Raw genomic sequence first — 16820 nt, 5'->3', positions numbered from 1 at the left:
CGTATTTCTGGTTTGATCTACGAAGAAACTCGAGGTGTACTGAAGGTATTCCTTGAGAACGTTATTCGTGACGCTGTAACTTACACCGAGCACGCCAAAAGGAAGACTGTGACTGCTATGGATGTCGTGTACGCATTGAAGCGTCAAGGAAGAACTCTGTACGGCTTTGGCGGTTAAACGCTACTCAAAAAGTCTACACAAACGGCCCTTTTCAGGGCCACCAAATATTTTAAACAAGGAACCCTCTGTTTTAATAACATTCCATTGGTAAAAATTTAACCATTTAAATGTACCTAACAACTGAATTACTCTTTGAACTGTCTAACATAATATGACTACTTTGAAGTTCAATATAATATTAAATAATGAAAAGGGCCGCTGAATTATTCGTCGATTGAAGAAATTACTTTGCTAGTCCTTCTTGCGCTGATTGATATTATTGGCAAAAATTTAATGTACTTAACAAAAAATTACTCTTTGATATGTCTAACATAATACGTGTATGTTGTAGTTCATAATAATATTAAATAATGAATATTCATGTTCCAAGAAAACTTCGAGAGAATTCCCAATCCTAATTGGTTGGTGGCCCTGAAAAGGGCCGTTTTGAATTATCCGCTCGAATGAAGAAATTACTTTGCTGGGATCTTTCTTGCTCTGGTTGAAATCGTTTTCTTCGGCTTTGGCGTTCTAGTTTTAACGACTAACGCTTTCGCAGGTTTTCTAATTTTGGAAATTTGTTTGGTTTTAGTTTTCATTTTGATAGCAGAAATAGATGTAACATTTTTCTTCAAAGCTGCTGGCTTTTTCGCTCCGACAGAGACTTTCTTCGGAGAAGTTGCTATTTTCGAAGTCGATTCTCGAGCGACAGACTTCATAGCTCTATTCTCGCTCTTACTTTCAGATCCATTTATGGGAAGTTTAAATGATCCAGAAGCGCCTTTGCCTTTCGATTGCAAAACAGCGCCAGATGTTAAAGCTGCTTTCAAGTAGCGTTTAATGAACGGGGACATTTTTCCACCATCAATTTTATAAGCAGCAGAAATGTACTTCTTAATGGCTTGGAGAGATGATCCTTTACGATCCTTAAGTTGTTTTATAGCCGCTTTAACCATTTCTGATGTTGGCGGATGAGATACTTTTGGGCGTTGCATCTTTGCTTTGCTTTTTCCTATCTTTTTCACCGAAACAATACTGTCTTTTACAGCTTCCACTACAGTACCCCCACTATCTCCTTTACTTTCCATTTTACAACGGAGTATCGATTAAGTTGACGCAAAATATGTTTGCAAAATTCCACGAACGTATTAACGACACACGCAAAGTTAAATGGTTGTCTTTTAAGCGAGTTAGAACAATAGAAACCCTCAAAAAGATGGCTGCCACGAAACTACGCCGCATGTATAGCTCGAGCACGGACCATGGAGAAGGACCAATGAATTTTGACCATCTGAAATGTTTCGAGTATGCAAGGAAGCGGCGGACTAGTACACACATTTATGCACATTTAGTTTGAAACGACAACGTGGAATATTATTATAAGCGTATAAATATATAGTACAATATATATAATCATCGATATAAATTTTATTATACGTGTATGTACTATCTGCTATGTTCTATCGAAGTAGTTCTACCAATTTGTCATCCTATCGATGGAGAGTTTCTTGAAGAAAAGTAGAAATTTACTGACATTCGTACATAATTTTCAATTTATGACCTCGAAGATCCAATAAACAAAAGCTGATGCAAATGAATCATTCGTCGTTTATAATGAATTTATAGAAATTAACAGAGAAACGAGACATAAACTTCTTAACTCAACGGATATCAGTAAAATTTTCAATTTTACGCGAATAAAATTAATCAATATGCTACTAGTAACTCGTACATAGGTTACTTTTATATTATTCAATTTATGTTTCGCTCTTCCTGAATTCATTTTAACCCTCAAACTCAAAATTACGAAACTAAGATTGAAATTTATATGAAATTTCACCACTTCGTGCTTGCATTTATGAAATGCGATGGTTTACCATTTGTAATGGAACATTACATTGAAAGTATGTTTGAATAAAAAGTATTCCTTGCTTTATATTGAAATTACCAAATACGACAAGGTGTTTTCATCGCTGGCTTCTTACAGGGTGATCCGTTAGCTAGTGAACACAAAGGAAGTGCCACAACAATAGCCCACCTTCATTGTAAGCTTGCATGGGTGAAAATGTATGTGATGACCAGAAGTGTCCCGATCCTAAAATAATTTTCAAACTGCTACTGTAAAATGAGAGACCAACGAAGGGTGTACCCCAGGTCCTAAGATCTACGATACAGTCTTGCGAGTTTAATTTTCAAGTGGCGTCACTCGACGGGTTTATATTACAATAGAAACCCATCGACGGGTAAGTATAAGTCAGACATTATGCTGATGGCATTAGAATGTCATAGTTGGCAAAGTATATTCCAGTCTAAAAATATGGGGCCCTGAAAAGGGCCGATTGTACTAGCTTAGAAGCTAGCAGTTTTCCCACCTAGACTTAAGCTCTCTCTCCTCGAATACGACGAGCCAACTGGATGTCCTTTGGCATAATCGTTACTCTCTTTGCGTGAATTGCGCACAGGTTGGTATCTTCGAACAAACCAACGAGGTAAGCTTCGCTGGCTTCTTGCAAAGCCATAACAGCAGAGCTTTGGAATCGAAGATCGGTCTTGAAATCTTGAGCAATTTCTCTGACGAGACGTTGGAACGGCAATTTACGGATCAAAAGTTCCGTGCTCTTCTGGTATCTTCGAATTTCACGAAGAGCGACAGTTCCAGGCCTGTAGCGATGAGGTTTCTTCACTCCTCCAGTAGCAGGGGCACTCTTACGAGCAGCCTTGGTTGCCAACTGTTTTCGTGGAGCCTTTCCACCGGTAGATTTTCGAGCGGTTTGCTTAGTACGTGCCATGACGATTTTCTTCAACAAGAGATCCTCGCAGAGTTACTCTCAAATCAGAATTGAATTCTGCGCACGAATATTCTCCTTTATATACACATTCGGAAGGGACGTTCAGCGTTCGCATTGGTTCACGCTGACGGGTGGGGGAAGCGGTTTCGCGCTCCGGGATTCGCTGCCGCATCTGTAGTGGGGGATGCCGTCTACCAGAGGCTATATAAGTATCCCACGCTTGATGTTAGAATTACGTATTGGCCGATTTGAACGCAGTTTTTGATACTTTGAAAGACAGTCCTAGAAAACAGAGAACTCGTGTGTGAGAACAGGGTGGATACATGTTTTGATACATGTTTGATACCCAGGCTAACTTCATCGATAGTCTGGACGAATATGCTATATTAGGTCTTAGGAATTCTGACACTTTGATTATTTTATAGATACGGTCCTGTGTGGCTGCGATTTAGTTCAATCTATCATTTTGAATTCATTCCCAGGTACATTTTTGTCAGGCAGAGGAGCTCTACGTCTAGAAAACACAATTGCCTGTGCTTTCGTGACGTTATTTGTTAACTTTGAAGAAAGTTATGATCGAGTCGATGTATTTTTGTAGGTTAGAACGACCAAGTCATGGGGCCCTGGACGCTATACAAAAAGTCTATCACACGCGGCACTTTTTAGAGCCACTAAATATTTTAAACAAGGAGCTTCTTTCAACTATGTTCAGCAATATTTATTGTTTACTTGCTGATTGTCAATTTATTATCTTTAAAACCTCTATCTTTCTATTATATTTTTGATTATTCATACTGAACTTATTATGGAATATTTTGAAGATATGAAATAAAGTATAGGAAACTGATTTTATTTTAACTGAATTCATTAACTGATGAGGTCATTAACTGAAGTCAATGTATGAAATAACTGTTGGTAGAAATTTAATTAAAGGATTAATTTCAAAGGTTATATTATTAAGACTATTGGATTTAAAACTTTGAGTTCGTGAGGTTGATTCAAAGACAAAAATATTCAACGAACCTATTTAGAGGCGCTTTATATTATAGATCCTTTATTTTTACTCTTTCATTAATATTCGTTATGATTATAATAAAATCTACGTTGGACATACATATATATATATATATATAATGTTGATTGTTAAAACGATAAACTGCACGAGATACATAAAAGATCCATCATTATTTTTAGAAATTGTGACTAGGCTTCTTATTTTATTATAGACTTAACGTTCTTTGACAAAAGTATATATACTCAAATAATTCCGTTTATATTTCATAAATGTTCATACCTTTTTATATTGTCCTTGTTACGTGATGCAAGTTTAATAGTTCTTACAAATTTATTTCCATTCATTTTCATGTTACACTTGTTGCGTAGATGAAGTAATACAAATTCAATTATGCTATGTAGTTACAATTCGTATCTTATTCAAAGGTATTGAAATCAATTAATAATGTCAACATTTCCTTACGTGATAATTAAATTGTGCAATACACAATTGCGCATAAATTATTTCTTGTATCCCGAAGCACCGTTTCAACGAACAACGCTCTTCGTGAGAAATTTCTATCTGAGAAAAGCGACATTTCCGATTTGTAAATATAAAATTTATGAAGAAAAAGAATTTTGAAAGTCTTGCCCTTGTTTCAGTCGTTAAAATAATTTTATCATATCCATTAAACATTTTGTACGACTGAATATCACATCGACCATTCATATTACGTCTTCATGGTCATTGTATTTGCCTCCGTGAAGAACACTCCAAATTCTTGACAATTTTCGACTCCCATTAGTAAACCACGAATATAGATTATTAGTCCTAACATTTAGGGATCTAATTCAATGATGAAAATCACGTTCGATCAACTATTTCCACAATTTTTACTTAATTAATCCCGTTAGTCTATCCCTCGTTAAGATCGATCGTGAATCTACGTCAATTTAGATGAATATAGTGACTAAAAATGAAGTGAAACTTGTAGTTTTACGATGGCGTCAGATGCTGCCAACAATAAGTGAATATTTATGCACGTAACATCCTCGTTGAACCGGACGAATTATTGTTTAAATTGCAAAAATTTACTCGAGGGTCTCTGATTCTCGGCAACGTGGATTGGAAACATAGGAGAGGCCTCTCTCCATGGTCCGTGCTCCCGTTACTAGTACGGACGGTTCGCAGGGGCGGAGCTAATACTCAATGCACGAAGCGTCAGCATCGAACGACTCGTTGAAAAAATTGATTTTGTATTTTCACATTCTTAATTTTCGTTAACGATGGAGGACAAGACTAGTTCCGGAAGTACCGCAGTGGCGGAAACTGCAACAGCGAACGCGAATCCCGCGAAAAAGGCGTCCAAGTCGAAAACGAGAACATCTCGTTCGAAGTCTTCTCATCCACCCACTTCGGAAATGGTAAACGCTGCCATCAAGGAGTTGAAGGATCGTAAAGGATCGTCGTTGCAAGCAATCAAGAAGTACATCGCCACCACGTATAAGGTTGATGGTGAAAAATTGTCACCATTCATCAAGAGGTATTTGAAGACTGCTGTAACATCCGGCGCAGTTGTGCAGACCAAAGGAAAAGGTGCTTCTGGCTCGTTCAAGCTCTCTTCCCCTGTGAAGGGCTCCGATTCCAAGAGCAAACCGAAACGGGAACTGAGGAAAACTGAAACCGTTTCGGAGAAGAAAACTGCCGAAAGGAAGACTGCTAGTCCGAAGAAGGCCGCTGCCGCCCCGAAGAAACCGGCTGCGAAGAAAACAGCAGCAGCGAAGAAACCAGCGGCCGCATCGAAGAAAATCAAGACCGCTGCCGCAAAGAAAGCTGAGACAGCTGCTAAGCAAAAAGTAGCCCAACCGAAGAATTTGTCGAAAACCAAGAAGGCTACGAAAGCTCCAGCAGCGAAAACAAAAACCCCTAAACCAAAAATAGCTAAATCACCAAGAGCCGCCAAAGCAGCAGCGAAGAAGTAATTGTTCAGCGATATAATATACCATTGGCCCTTTTCAGGGCCACAAAATTATTCACAAAGAAACAATCTCGATTTCAAACTTTTCATACCATTACCTCCTCTCATCCTTATATTAAATGACATTAAACGTAGGACATACGCAAAAAATACATCGTTATACTTAAAAATTCACGTCATTCTGTTCTTTTAAAAGCATTCATTTACATACAAGATTTATTCCACTTTTTATTTAGTATGTTTGATTTGTTCAAGCGCTTACATTTTATACATATGCTCTCCCAACTACAACTATTTAGATCTATCGTTAACCCTTGGTTTAAGCTAGGTATATTTAAAGATGACGTTCATATAAAATAGTTTATTATTTTCAATATCTAGTCGCCATGCGTTTCATTAATATTTGAGTTGGCAGGATTTTACATATGCAAATAGCTGTCGCCTTCATTTTTTGTTTGTTATCAACCTTTTTTCGGTCTCTGGTATGTTTAGAGTTTCTCCAGTGACTTCTGGTAACTTCCTTACTTGTTCTTATACATGCAAGTTATTACTACTGATAACTGTATAACTATTAACATTAGACAGATATTGGCTTCTATAAATGTTATATGATAATGCATGTAACAGAGTACACGATTTAGACACATCTTCTATGACCATGAAAAACTTCTATTTACTGTTATATTTGTAGTATAAATCATAGTACTTTGAAAAACATAAAGAAGTATAAATAGAACACAGAATGTCGAAGGTAACACGAATGTATTTAGTAGAAAAATCCATGTTTTGCGTCAAATCGAACAGTAATGGCATATAGTCGTGAGTTGTTGTAAGAAATCTTGTGATTTGTAAAAGTCTTTCACCGTTCGTATAAAATATAATAAAACGGTAAAATAAAATTTACATTTAGATTCCAATTTTCAAGATAGATAACAATTGATGTCATATATACGTACAATATGTATGCGATAGCGTGGCCTTAACGCCATACTTTGTTGAAAAAGTTGTTGTACGTGCAAAGTACTAAGAAGATAGACTTTTCATTGTTAATTTCAAATGGAATATTTTTCTGTAACAGATAGATTTTACGGCAGACACACAGACTGCAGCTGTCCTGAGAAAACGTAGTAGCGCCGCACCAATCGTATTTCAGGAACCGCTACTCGCAATCTGATTGGTCGACCGCTACTACCTCCGATGGCTATAAAAGCGGCGCTTCGGATAGGACGCGTCAGTTTTCGTTTGTTCTCCGAGGAGTTTTATTCCAAGTTTTTGTTGCTGCAATCAATTCTATTTGAACGATGTCTGGACGTGGCAAAGGTGGAAAGATCAAGGGAAAGGCAAAGTCCCGTTCGAACAGAGCTGGTCTTCAGTTCCCTGTGGGTCGTATTCATCGACTGCTTCGCAAAGGAAACTACGCAGAACGTGTCGGTGCAGGTGCTCCCGTCTATTTGGCAGCTGTTATGGAATATCTTGCTGCTGAAGTGTTGGAATTGGCCGGTAACGCGGCTCGTGACAACAAGAAGACCAGAATTATTCCACGACACTTGCAACTGGCCATCAGGAATGACGAAGAGTTGAACAAACTGTTGTCTGGAGTTACCATAGCTCAAGGAGGTGTTCTGCCTAACATTCAAGCAGTTTTGCTACCGAAGAAGACCGAGAAGAAGGCGTAATTTCCTTCATCTACATTCAGACTAAACGGCCCTTTTCAGGGCCAACAAATTCTTCAAACGAAGGAAAACTCTGGTCTACGATCTAGTATTTGAGGTTATGATATATTCTATCAAACATTACACCGAACGTATGTTAGCAAATACTTTTGTAATAAAAACAATGTAATGGATTCTGAAAACTTATTATTTCTACAACAAAATTTGTCTCGGTTGCAATACTTGAAGATCGGGATTAATCGGGAAATAAAAAGTCCGGGCCACAGGTTACAAATAACGCCTAAGCCTGTGTATGACACGCGGATCGGAGGATTGGTAGGAACAATACGTACAATGAGAACTGAAATCATCGTAAGTACATCCAGCTACTATTTAAGATATCTTCAACTATACATAACGACAATTTCATTTAAGACATTAAATGGCGTTTCGGTTTGCCTTTAGTTATACAGGGTGGGGCCAAATAATACGTACCAGCGGGAACGAGGTGGTTCTTTATGAACAAATAAGAACAAAATATGGAGTAAAATTGGATGTTCATTTAAAGCTTAATTTTCGAGAAAATCGAGTCTGAAAATTCTATTCGTATATATGCTCTTACAGCTGAGTTACGGTTCATCGAGCATCGTATAAAGCTTATCATGTTTATAAACAATGTCTACCCAGCATTTAAAAGTTACCGAGTTAGACTTTATTCTATTCTTTTGCAGTGTTCTTCGATCAGGAATCTTTCGGTTACGATGGTGCTCTCTGTAATAACGAACAAGTTTTCATTACAGGCTCCCAAAGCTCGGATCATGTCAACATAATTCCTATTCGTGTACATCATCGTTGGATAAATGAACGAAAACTGTCTGATTAAGCAAATAACTATTAGAAATCTCAAATCATTGTTTATAAACACGGTACGCGTTATACGATGCTCAATGAACCGTAACTCAGCTGTAAGAAAGAGCATATGTACGAATAGGATTCTCCAACTCGATTTTCTCGAAAACTAATCTTTAAACGAAAAAACTTTATTCCATATTTTCTTCTTATTTTTTCATAAGGAACCACCTCGTTCCCGCTAGTACATGTTATTCGGCTGCACCCTGTATAAATTTCTAAGAGAGGCTTCATGTCTCTAGTGAAGTCTAGTGGATAGAAGTTAGAAGACTCTGTACGACTTCTATCCAGTTCCTATCGCGACATCTAGCGGCAAAGAGTGAAGTGATTGGCAATCGAAACTGTAGCGCCTCCTACCAAAATTGACACGAACTATTACGTGTACCGTACATCTGCTGACATCTACCTGAACCTCACCAGACCTCACTAGTTGGACTGTTGAGACATGTTTCGTGATTAACACTGTGAGTAATTCTGCATTAACATTTAATCCTATTAACATTTAATTCCTACTATTACTCTCGTTCACTATTTATGGATGCATTCAGTTAGTTATACATTTAATCGACGTTTTGACAGAGTTATCAGTTTTTACGTTGTTTCTTCGATCTCTAACCGGTGTCAGCAGTCATGAGAAGATAATTTGTTGGTTTCAGAGACATCGGTAATGTTGGGCCTAGCAATGATTTGATTTTTCTTTTCTTTTTTGAGAAATGCAAGCAAGAAAGGTTACTCGCTATAGTTTGCTGGGTGCGAACCGTTGCAATTGTAACACATTGCAAGAATGTTGGGTGACTCGGTGCATTGGAGGATGGTGAATCTGTGTGAACCTGGATGTTCTTTGCTAATATGTTTCCGAGTAAAAATGATCGTGAGTATCGTCTCAGCTTGGTTGGTTAGATATTTGACCTCAAAATCGCCTCTGATGTTTTCTTCCAGGAGCTTGCAAAAACCAAAATGGTCTTTAATTGCATAGCGGATAAAAATTAGAAGAGGTTTACTCTATGTCTTCGAGATTAGGGTCCATCGTATTCTGGTATTGTCTGAGGTGTGTGTGTGTGGGTTCGTTAACGTCGAATATGTCTACGAGTACGCGGAATCTTTTTCGTGTTGGTATGCTTTTTGTGGCATCTGCGGTACGCGCCATTTTGAATGAGACTGGTGTCGGTGTTGGTTGCATTTAGCACTTGGTAATTCGTTTAACACGTTGACCGCTATGTCACCCACACATGGGTGACAAGGATTTTCACTGAGGAATAAATAAATCGATTCTGAAAGTGAGGTGTCGAAGAAAAAGATTCTGAATAGGATTGGTAAATTCTAAAGAGGTCGCAAAAATAAGTACCACCACAGATGTTAGATCATGTCATTTCTAATTGCATAGAAAGAAAATTTTAGCTTCGTAGAAATTATCACGATTATTAGTCCGGCAGTCAACGTGTTAATGACCGACGCGTCGAGAAACTCGCTGGCGAATGAATAAATGATAAACAAAGATGCAGATGAAACCTGTGGTCGCTTCCATCCACGCTGGCGAAGCATTACTGGGTGGCTCAACTGTCGTAACTCGGATTCGAAGCGCCGAAAGAAAGGGAAAGTACAGCTGGGACATCGAAGCATGGGAGTCCAGCATGCGCGGTCAGTCTGCGGAAAGCGGCTGAACGTTCGCGAGAAACGCTTCGTCGGCTCCGATTCATCGTGGATTCGCGGAAATCGTGACCAGGATTCGCTGTATCGAAGTGCAGGTCTGCCGATACCATCCGGGAACATCCTCGTGGTACGGAAACTCCGAGCCGATCGTTGACGGTTTTCTGTTAAGAGGATCATGCCGGATACGAGGAAAGGTAAGAACGACTGGCAGAAATCACTTTGCTTCATTAATATTCTCGCTTTTCTGCTGGACGTGTTCTTTTCAACTATTATCGCGCATTGAACATGGAGCTTCGATCCTTAATTCGGCGAACGATGTTCGTAAGCGTTCAACCAATTATAAATCTGAGTTATTTTTTAAATTAAGTCTTAAAGTAAGACTCGTAAGTATTTGATGCGTATTAAATTTAAGCGAACTTCGAAAATTAATTAAATCGTCAGGGTTACTAGTAGCCGATTTTCGTAAGGCAACAGTCGCGTGAAATTTCCAGTTTCGTTGAAGGTTTTGTTGTCAAATATTATGGGTCACCAGTGACCCACGTGGCACGGGACGCGTTAATGGCCCTAGACTCGGTAACTGCGTAACCACAATCTATGTTGAATAATGGTATTATGCCACAGTTACGCAATCGTGAAAATTTCACTTTCTGCGGTGCGATCGCGGTCTGTATACGGTCGCACGCGATCAACGAGCGTGTACCTCGATACACAGCGAGCGTGCGCACTGCACATTAGATATCGTCGATGATTTTGATTAAGAAACGTCGGATCGCCTCTGTCGTACTCGCATTCTGGTCGCCCGTTTCTTTTCGATACGTTTTTTCGCGTGGCCCCGCTAGCTTGCCTAACCGGTCTGTGGCATATGCGGACGCAGGTATTTTACCCGTACAAGGACGACCATGTTGACGCGCATACTTTCGGCGGTTTTCCTTGAACACCGAATCTTTAACGATCGATCGATGACGACGTTATTTCGCAATCAAGTAAAAGAAAAAGTAGAGTTTCGTTCTAATTTGGTCTACGGTATCCAGTGATAAATAACAAAAACAATGTAGCTTTTCTGGCATTTGGATTAATATGCATGGATCTATTTGGGTAATTAAAACTTGACGAAGAAAACAATGCGAATGAACATCGTAACTTCAGTTTCGAACTATATATCGAAACCTATACGTTATTTCATTCATTTTACTTTTTCGCATTATTCTATATGTATTCTATAATATTATTCTATGTATTCATATATATAACATATTACATATAACATTATTCTATATATTTATATATTCTATATATTCTATATATATTCTATAATACTTACTTTTGCGCATTATTCTATACATTTAAGGCCAAGGAAATGCACATTGCTTATATTATTTATTTTTCTCCAGACTCTCGGACGAGAAACGAAATGCGGGCGTGATCGTCCCGTAAACATCGCAAGTTCCCAAGGCTGCGAGTAGTTTGGACGGAGTTAGCAATCGTTTGGAAGACATACGAGCCTCGAAGGTCGAACGTTTCTACCACGACGATCTCTAAAATCAAAATCTCGTTTTAAGTCGACGCGCGATGTTAGATTGGCAGTGTGCTACGGCTACTGTGCACGAACCTTGTGGCAAACGGCGACAATGGCCGATTGTACAATTATTACACAGAAACGGTAGGTTCTTTTGCGCAACTAGCGACTAGGTTAACTAGCTTAATCGCGTGTAGACCCGCGACACGTCCGCGAGTCTCTCGTTATTCTATTTCTTCGCGTCGCGTTAGAAGAGTGTCGCGAGTACTTGTAAAACAACGGGTTGAATTTATCCATAACACGGCCTGCACGTGGTTCGCTGCGCAATACAGCGATCATTATTCCATATATCGTACGGATGACTGGTTCACCTTTCGCGCCGAAGTTGCCGATGTGTTGCAACGGATAAGAAGTATCCTTGAAACCGACAGCACACGTGAACCGTTATTACTCGCCAAGAGAAAATAAGAAGGTTGCTTGCTTGATTGACGTATGTCATGATAGCGTATGAGTGTCCTTAAGCAGTAATGAATCCAGTAGCGACAACGCTGTTTTTAAAAACCGTAAACATTTATTGGTAATTTAATAAATACCTTCTATTTACCTTTCACAAATCAGTTTCAAATGTTAAATCCAGATCAGTTGATTAGCTGTCACAGATAGATACACTCAATCACTGATAAACACGTCGATGCACATGCACTCTACACAGATATCGTGACACTGAGATTTGCACTAGTTTTAATACTTGTTCGCGCATTAAAACGACACATTTGTTATATTTGAAAACGGTAAAATGTGTCGCGATAGTAACTTGTTTACTTTTGGTATGTACGCTCTACGAGAGAGTTCTTCTCGTATCCACGGCCCGAAGAATACTGACTGCGAAAAGCTTCGTTCGGTTGTAGAAAATTCACTGGGTCCTAGGCAATTGGGCCTGCGCCGGTACGGGGTGTATCGTATCGGCCACTTGAGTCTTAGATTTACGACAGGGGTTAGAGCGAGAAGTACCGGCTTCGTCACGCACGTGCATCTGTTTATTTGAACTTTTCGCCTTCATGGAAACATTTGTATAATTTATAATCGTAACGTTTTGTTTTTCAGGTTTACTTTCCGCGAATGATCGTCAGTTGACGATAAAGGATCGATGATGATCTCGACCACCGACTGTCTTCACGGAACCGGGATATTTCTACGAGCTATCGAAGCTCCAGAATTTCTGCGTGCCTGACCTTCCTGCCGATTAGGATTCATAATGCTGGATCCGATTTTTGGAGCATCGTCGGTATGGTGGTTGGTGGTATACGCCAGTGTCCTGCTGCTGCTGTCGCCACTCGTGCTGCTATTCATCATTTTTCTGCCGAATTTTCCAATATTGCTGTTCAGAAGAATGTGTTACATTCCTATCGAGTCGATATGACAAATTAATCATCGATCTGTGATCTCCGCGGTGATCGCTTGTTACACATTTAATTATTGTATTACTTGGTAACGAAGAATGGATTACGAATGGCGTGTGAATGGTGCGCGATATGGTCCACTTCGTAATATCGAACACGGGATGAACTGGATGTAGAAACATGGATGAAAGAATGAATATGTGGATTCTAGTAGTTCGTAAGACATTAACGGCGCGTTAAATGGTAAGATCCAACGTTGGTTGTTCATAAATCAAAAATACCTGTAAAGTCCATGCGTTAGGGTGTCTCGCTCGAAACAAATCATCGGTTTTTCTCTTTTACGAATAACTTTGAAAAGCAAATATGTTTCAAGCAAAATTCTTCGGTGTCGTTTTCTTGAGCGAGACAACCTGATTAATAATTTTTATTTCAGAATAACTCTTAACCGCTCACTTGGTAGAACTAGTATTTATCGTAAGCACTGAATTAGTAGTACAGTTAAACTTCGATTAAGCGGACAAATTAGGAGAGGGGATGTTTGTTCAATCCGAATGCCGGTACAACAGCATCTATACGATATCGTGGCTTTCGAGCACGATTCGACCCTTTGACCAGGTGGTGTTTGTAGCGTTGATGCGCGATTCGCATGCGGTTCTTTCGCAATCGTTGCCAAGACTTTGCCACTCCTGTCGCACGTTCGTCGCGCTGCGCAAAACGCCGAATAAACCGAATATAACGGGAACGGTGTTTCGCAAAACTGGGGTTACTTGTACACTCGATCCGCGGACCGCTGGCCGAAAATTCGAGAAACGAACGTGTCCCCGACGGACATTGTCAGGCATTGTTGCGTCAGTTCTCCTAGCGGTCGCATTCGTGTCGTGCGCACGGCGATTTGTACATAAACATCTTGTCAAAATAAAATAGCTCCCGAGCAACGAGAGATTTGATGTCACGGTTCGCATTATTCTTCACCATTCATTTTTCTTCTTCCTTTTCTCGGTTATATAAATTGACGTGCGTCATTGAACGTTCGCCATTGATCTTGCGCTAGTCTACAGGCATTTCTTTGAACATAATTGGACCGTTCTATGGGTGAACAATTTTTTAATTACAAGGTCGATAAAAGACACTCGGTTGAAACTTGTCGGTGAGATTAGATGATTAACGTGTGTCAGCTCGCAGCGGAAACGATCTCCTGCGATATAGCGAGCGTTGAGTATGTTCCTATTAACAGCGATCGATATCTATTTATTGACGTATTTAATTACGCGACGGTCGAAACTCGCAAGTTTTTTCCTACTACATGAAATTTTAATTTGTACACGCAATTTATGACTGGCTCGTTTCGCGAAACATTGCGTATCGATCTACAGTTGTCCTACTTGTTAAAGAGAAAATTATTGTGTAACTATGTATCACAGTGCGATACGTACTGTTATACGAATTATTTGTAAATCCTTTGCTCCTAAACTCGTCGTGGGTTACTCGAAGCGTCTTAACCTTGTCAGTTGGTTCATCAGCCGCGCTCGGTGCATCGCGATCTTGTACACGGTAAATGGCTGCCCTTCTGCTTGCAGTTCACCGGTGATATAGGCAGGCCTGGATGGAGTTGAACATTATAGTACCGATCGGAGAGTACTTTCGCCAAGTGGCGTTCGTAGTGGGGGAGTTGAGACTTGAACCCCGAGACCCCATGGGCCATATATACTACGGTTTCATGCAGCTCTCTTGCTACTTGGTGTCAGCTTCTCGACGATCCTTGCTGTGCAGGAAAGGTACATCGGGAGGAACGCCGATAAAGTAAAAGGTAAGCGTCGTTCGTTTCGTACGCTAACCATCTCCGAATCGTAATCTGCGTATCCATTGTATTTTGAAATCGGCCGAGAAATGATTAGCAAGGGAAGGACGCGATTACGAGTACCCCGTGTATATTAACGAGATGAATCATCAGGGTAACGCGCGTCTTCGCGATCGATGTCTCGTTTAAATTCTTTCACCGCTATTGAATCGGCAATTCGGAATTGTAAAGAACAATCGCGAATCGTCCACTTTCAAGGATCAACCTTGTGATCGTTGTATATTTATATCTACTCTATGCGATCGTCGCGTGGCGTGCATCTAGACGATTTAACGTCGTTGGTAAGAATTATCTGGTCGGCATTCTTCTGGCGGCACACAACCATGGTGTCTCGGCTTCGATTCACGCTCCGTTTTGTAAGAATTCGCCAATCTGCGTTCTTCCGGTTAACCTTTGACGAGCAGTCAGTCGCCCGGCGGATTTCGTGGTAGTCGGTCGTTCCGAACAGAGTAATTTTCGGTAGACATTCGTGGTAATCTATATCCATAGTGAAATTCCTCTCACAGTAAGACGTAATGTTTATCGATAACCAGCCCACATTTCTCCAACGTCGGTCGCTCTCGTTGAAACCAATTGTTGATCTGAACCGGTTCAAGCTCACGGATAAGAAAAATTTCGCTAGGCGCGACAACTCGATCACGGATACACACCCACGAGAAAAACAAAGGAGACATTCTGTGCACGCTCGAGGCTCGACTCTTTCGTATGCGGTCCCTCGGTCCTCGTCCACGGCTGGCGGTTACCTTTTTGGAAACAATGACTCGGTCGACACGTGCCACGAACTCGCGCGCTTCTTTCCTCGGGAAAGTGTCCTGACATTTGGACAAAGACGAGGAGTTTGGCGGTGGATGATCCGTTCCGTAGTTTTATGTAAAGCTTTCTTGGAAATAAGATACGATGGCTTATACGTGGGAACTGTACGTCTTAAAAGGATATATCACAGAGACGACTTGCGTCACAATAAGTTGTCTCTGTATAGCTTCATCGTTAGTGTCGCAACTGTTTCGTATGTTAATTTAGGGTCACTTGCGTTTGTACGTAGACTGCGCGTTCGTAGTCGTGCTAGATTTATCGGTAGCTATGCGCGGACAAGAAAACTTTGATCTGTCGGTTCTCCGACGACGTCTGTATCCGATTCAACGAAATTTTGTTAAAAAAAAAAAGGAAGCGAGAAAATTTGTTGAAAAAGCAAAACATCTTTCAGATGAAGCTGCTCGTCGTCTTGACGCTCGTGGCCTTAGCGGCAGGACATCCGGGACTGTTGCGGATTCCTAAAGTGTACAACGCCGTGATCACAAGCAATCAAAACTTATCTCCGTCGAGGGCATTCCCGGTGATACAACCAGTGATCCATCGAACGGCGATCGGTTACGTACCGCCGTTATATTACGCGCAAGTGGCGCCTCATGTTTCCGGGCCAGAATTGGTGCATTATCCTCGGACTGGAACGAAATCAGGTAGCGAGACGGAAACGGTTGAAACGGAATTGTCGACGGCTGCGGAGTATTCGAAATTGGCCGAGAACAAAGGAGAAGAAGAAGCGGCGCGTCGGGGTTCGGAGAAAGACCAAGGTGAACCGAGATCGGGGTTGCGAAACAAGCAGGAAGAACAACAGCCTCTGAGCTTCTACCCTAACTACCACTCTCTTCATTACGATCCTTACTTTTACACGTACAACGGGATCAACCCTCACCTAGTCCCGGGAACGTATTACGTAGACTATCAGCCCTACGGAACCCTGGAGCCCATTCCTGCGTCCACGCCGAACAATGGTCTTTCCGGTCATCTGCTTCCAGGTTACCACGAGGAGAAGAAAGATGCGGCGAAGGCCGAAAAGGAAAAGGTGCCGGATGTGCCGCCGCCGCCTCTTCCGACAGCGGTACCGAAAGATCCTTGAAGTAGAAGCTGCGGTCGT

The 16820-nt window shown here is 40.6% G+C and overlaps 4 protein-coding genes and 1 long non-coding RNA gene across 8 annotated transcripts; 3 read left to right on the top strand and 2 right to left on the bottom strand.

The window, feature by feature from the left end:
• Positions 1 to 473: 473 nt before the first annotated feature.
• Positions 474 to 1371, bottom strand: LOC128877872 (histone H1A, sperm-like). The gene has a single exon (XM_054125492.1). It carries the CDS (start codon positions 1245 to 1247, stop codon positions 633 to 635), a length of 615 nt encoding a protein of 204 aa, XP_053981467.1. The 5' UTR covers positions 1248 to 1371; the 3' UTR covers positions 474 to 632.
• A 167-nt stretch (positions 1372 to 1538) lies between these two features.
• Positions 1539 to 2994, bottom strand: LOC128877884 (histone H3). Its single transcript, XM_054125519.1, has one exon. The coding sequence runs from the start codon at positions 2946 to 2948 to the stop codon at positions 2538 to 2540; it is 411 nt and encodes a 136-aa protein (XP_053981494.1). The 5' UTR covers positions 2949 to 2994; the 3' UTR covers positions 1539 to 2537.
• A 206-nt stretch (positions 2995 to 3200) lies between these two features.
• On the top strand, positions 3201 to 3795 carry LOC128879171 (uncharacterized). The gene is made up of 2 exons (XR_008457577.1): positions 3201 to 3430; positions 3547 to 3795. It is a non-coding gene; the product is annotated as an uncharacterized LOC128879171 (long non-coding RNA).
• A 1354-nt stretch (positions 3796 to 5149) lies between these two features.
• Positions 5150 to 5935, top strand: LOC128878999 (histone H1-like). The gene has a single exon (XM_054127761.1). The coding sequence runs from the start codon at positions 5229 to 5231 to the stop codon at positions 5922 to 5924; it is 696 nt and encodes a 231-aa protein (XP_053983736.1). The 5' UTR covers positions 5150 to 5228; the 3' UTR covers positions 5925 to 5935.
• A 1224-nt stretch (positions 5936 to 7159) lies between these two features.
• LOC128879008 (uncharacterized) lies at positions 7160 to 16817 on the top strand. Of its 4 annotated transcripts, XR_008457548.1 has the most exons (6): positions 7160 to 7944; positions 8008 to 8945; positions 9138 to 9352; positions 9421 to 10325; positions 11523 to 11791; positions 12752 to 13999. XR_008457548.1 is itself a non-coding variant. In XM_054127791.1 (4 exons), the coding sequence occupies exon 4, from the start codon at positions 16110 to 16112 to the stop codon at positions 16800 to 16802; it is 693 nt and encodes a 230-aa protein (XP_053983766.1). In that variant the 5' UTR covers positions 8033 to 8945; positions 9138 to 9352; positions 9421 to 10325; positions 12752 to 16109; the 3' UTR covers positions 16803 to 16817. The 4 variants fall into 4 exon arrangements, 3 of the variants coding, with proteins under 3 accessions (XP_053983766.1, XP_053983757.1, XP_053983748.1); XM_054127791.1 differs by lacking the exons at positions 7160 to 7944; positions 11523 to 11791 and having other exon boundaries at positions 8033 to 8945; positions 12752 to 16817; XM_054127782.1 differs by lacking the exons at positions 7160 to 7944; positions 8008 to 8945; positions 9138 to 9352; positions 9421 to 10325 and adding an exon at positions 16110 to 16817 and having other exon boundaries at positions 11651 to 11791; positions 12752 to 14854.
• Positions 16818 to 16820: the final 3 nt, after the last annotated feature.

Source organism: Hylaeus volcanicus, chromosome 1 (assembly GCF_026283585.1).
Source record: "Hylaeus volcanicus isolate JK05 chromosome 1, UHH_iyHylVolc1.0_haploid, whole genome shotgun sequence".
NCBI classification, from domain to species: domain Eukaryota; kingdom Metazoa; phylum Arthropoda; class Insecta; order Hymenoptera; family Colletidae; genus Hylaeus; species Hylaeus volcanicus.
Note: the sequence above shows the minus strand (reverse complement) of the source record. Positions and strands in the feature narration are given on the sequence as shown.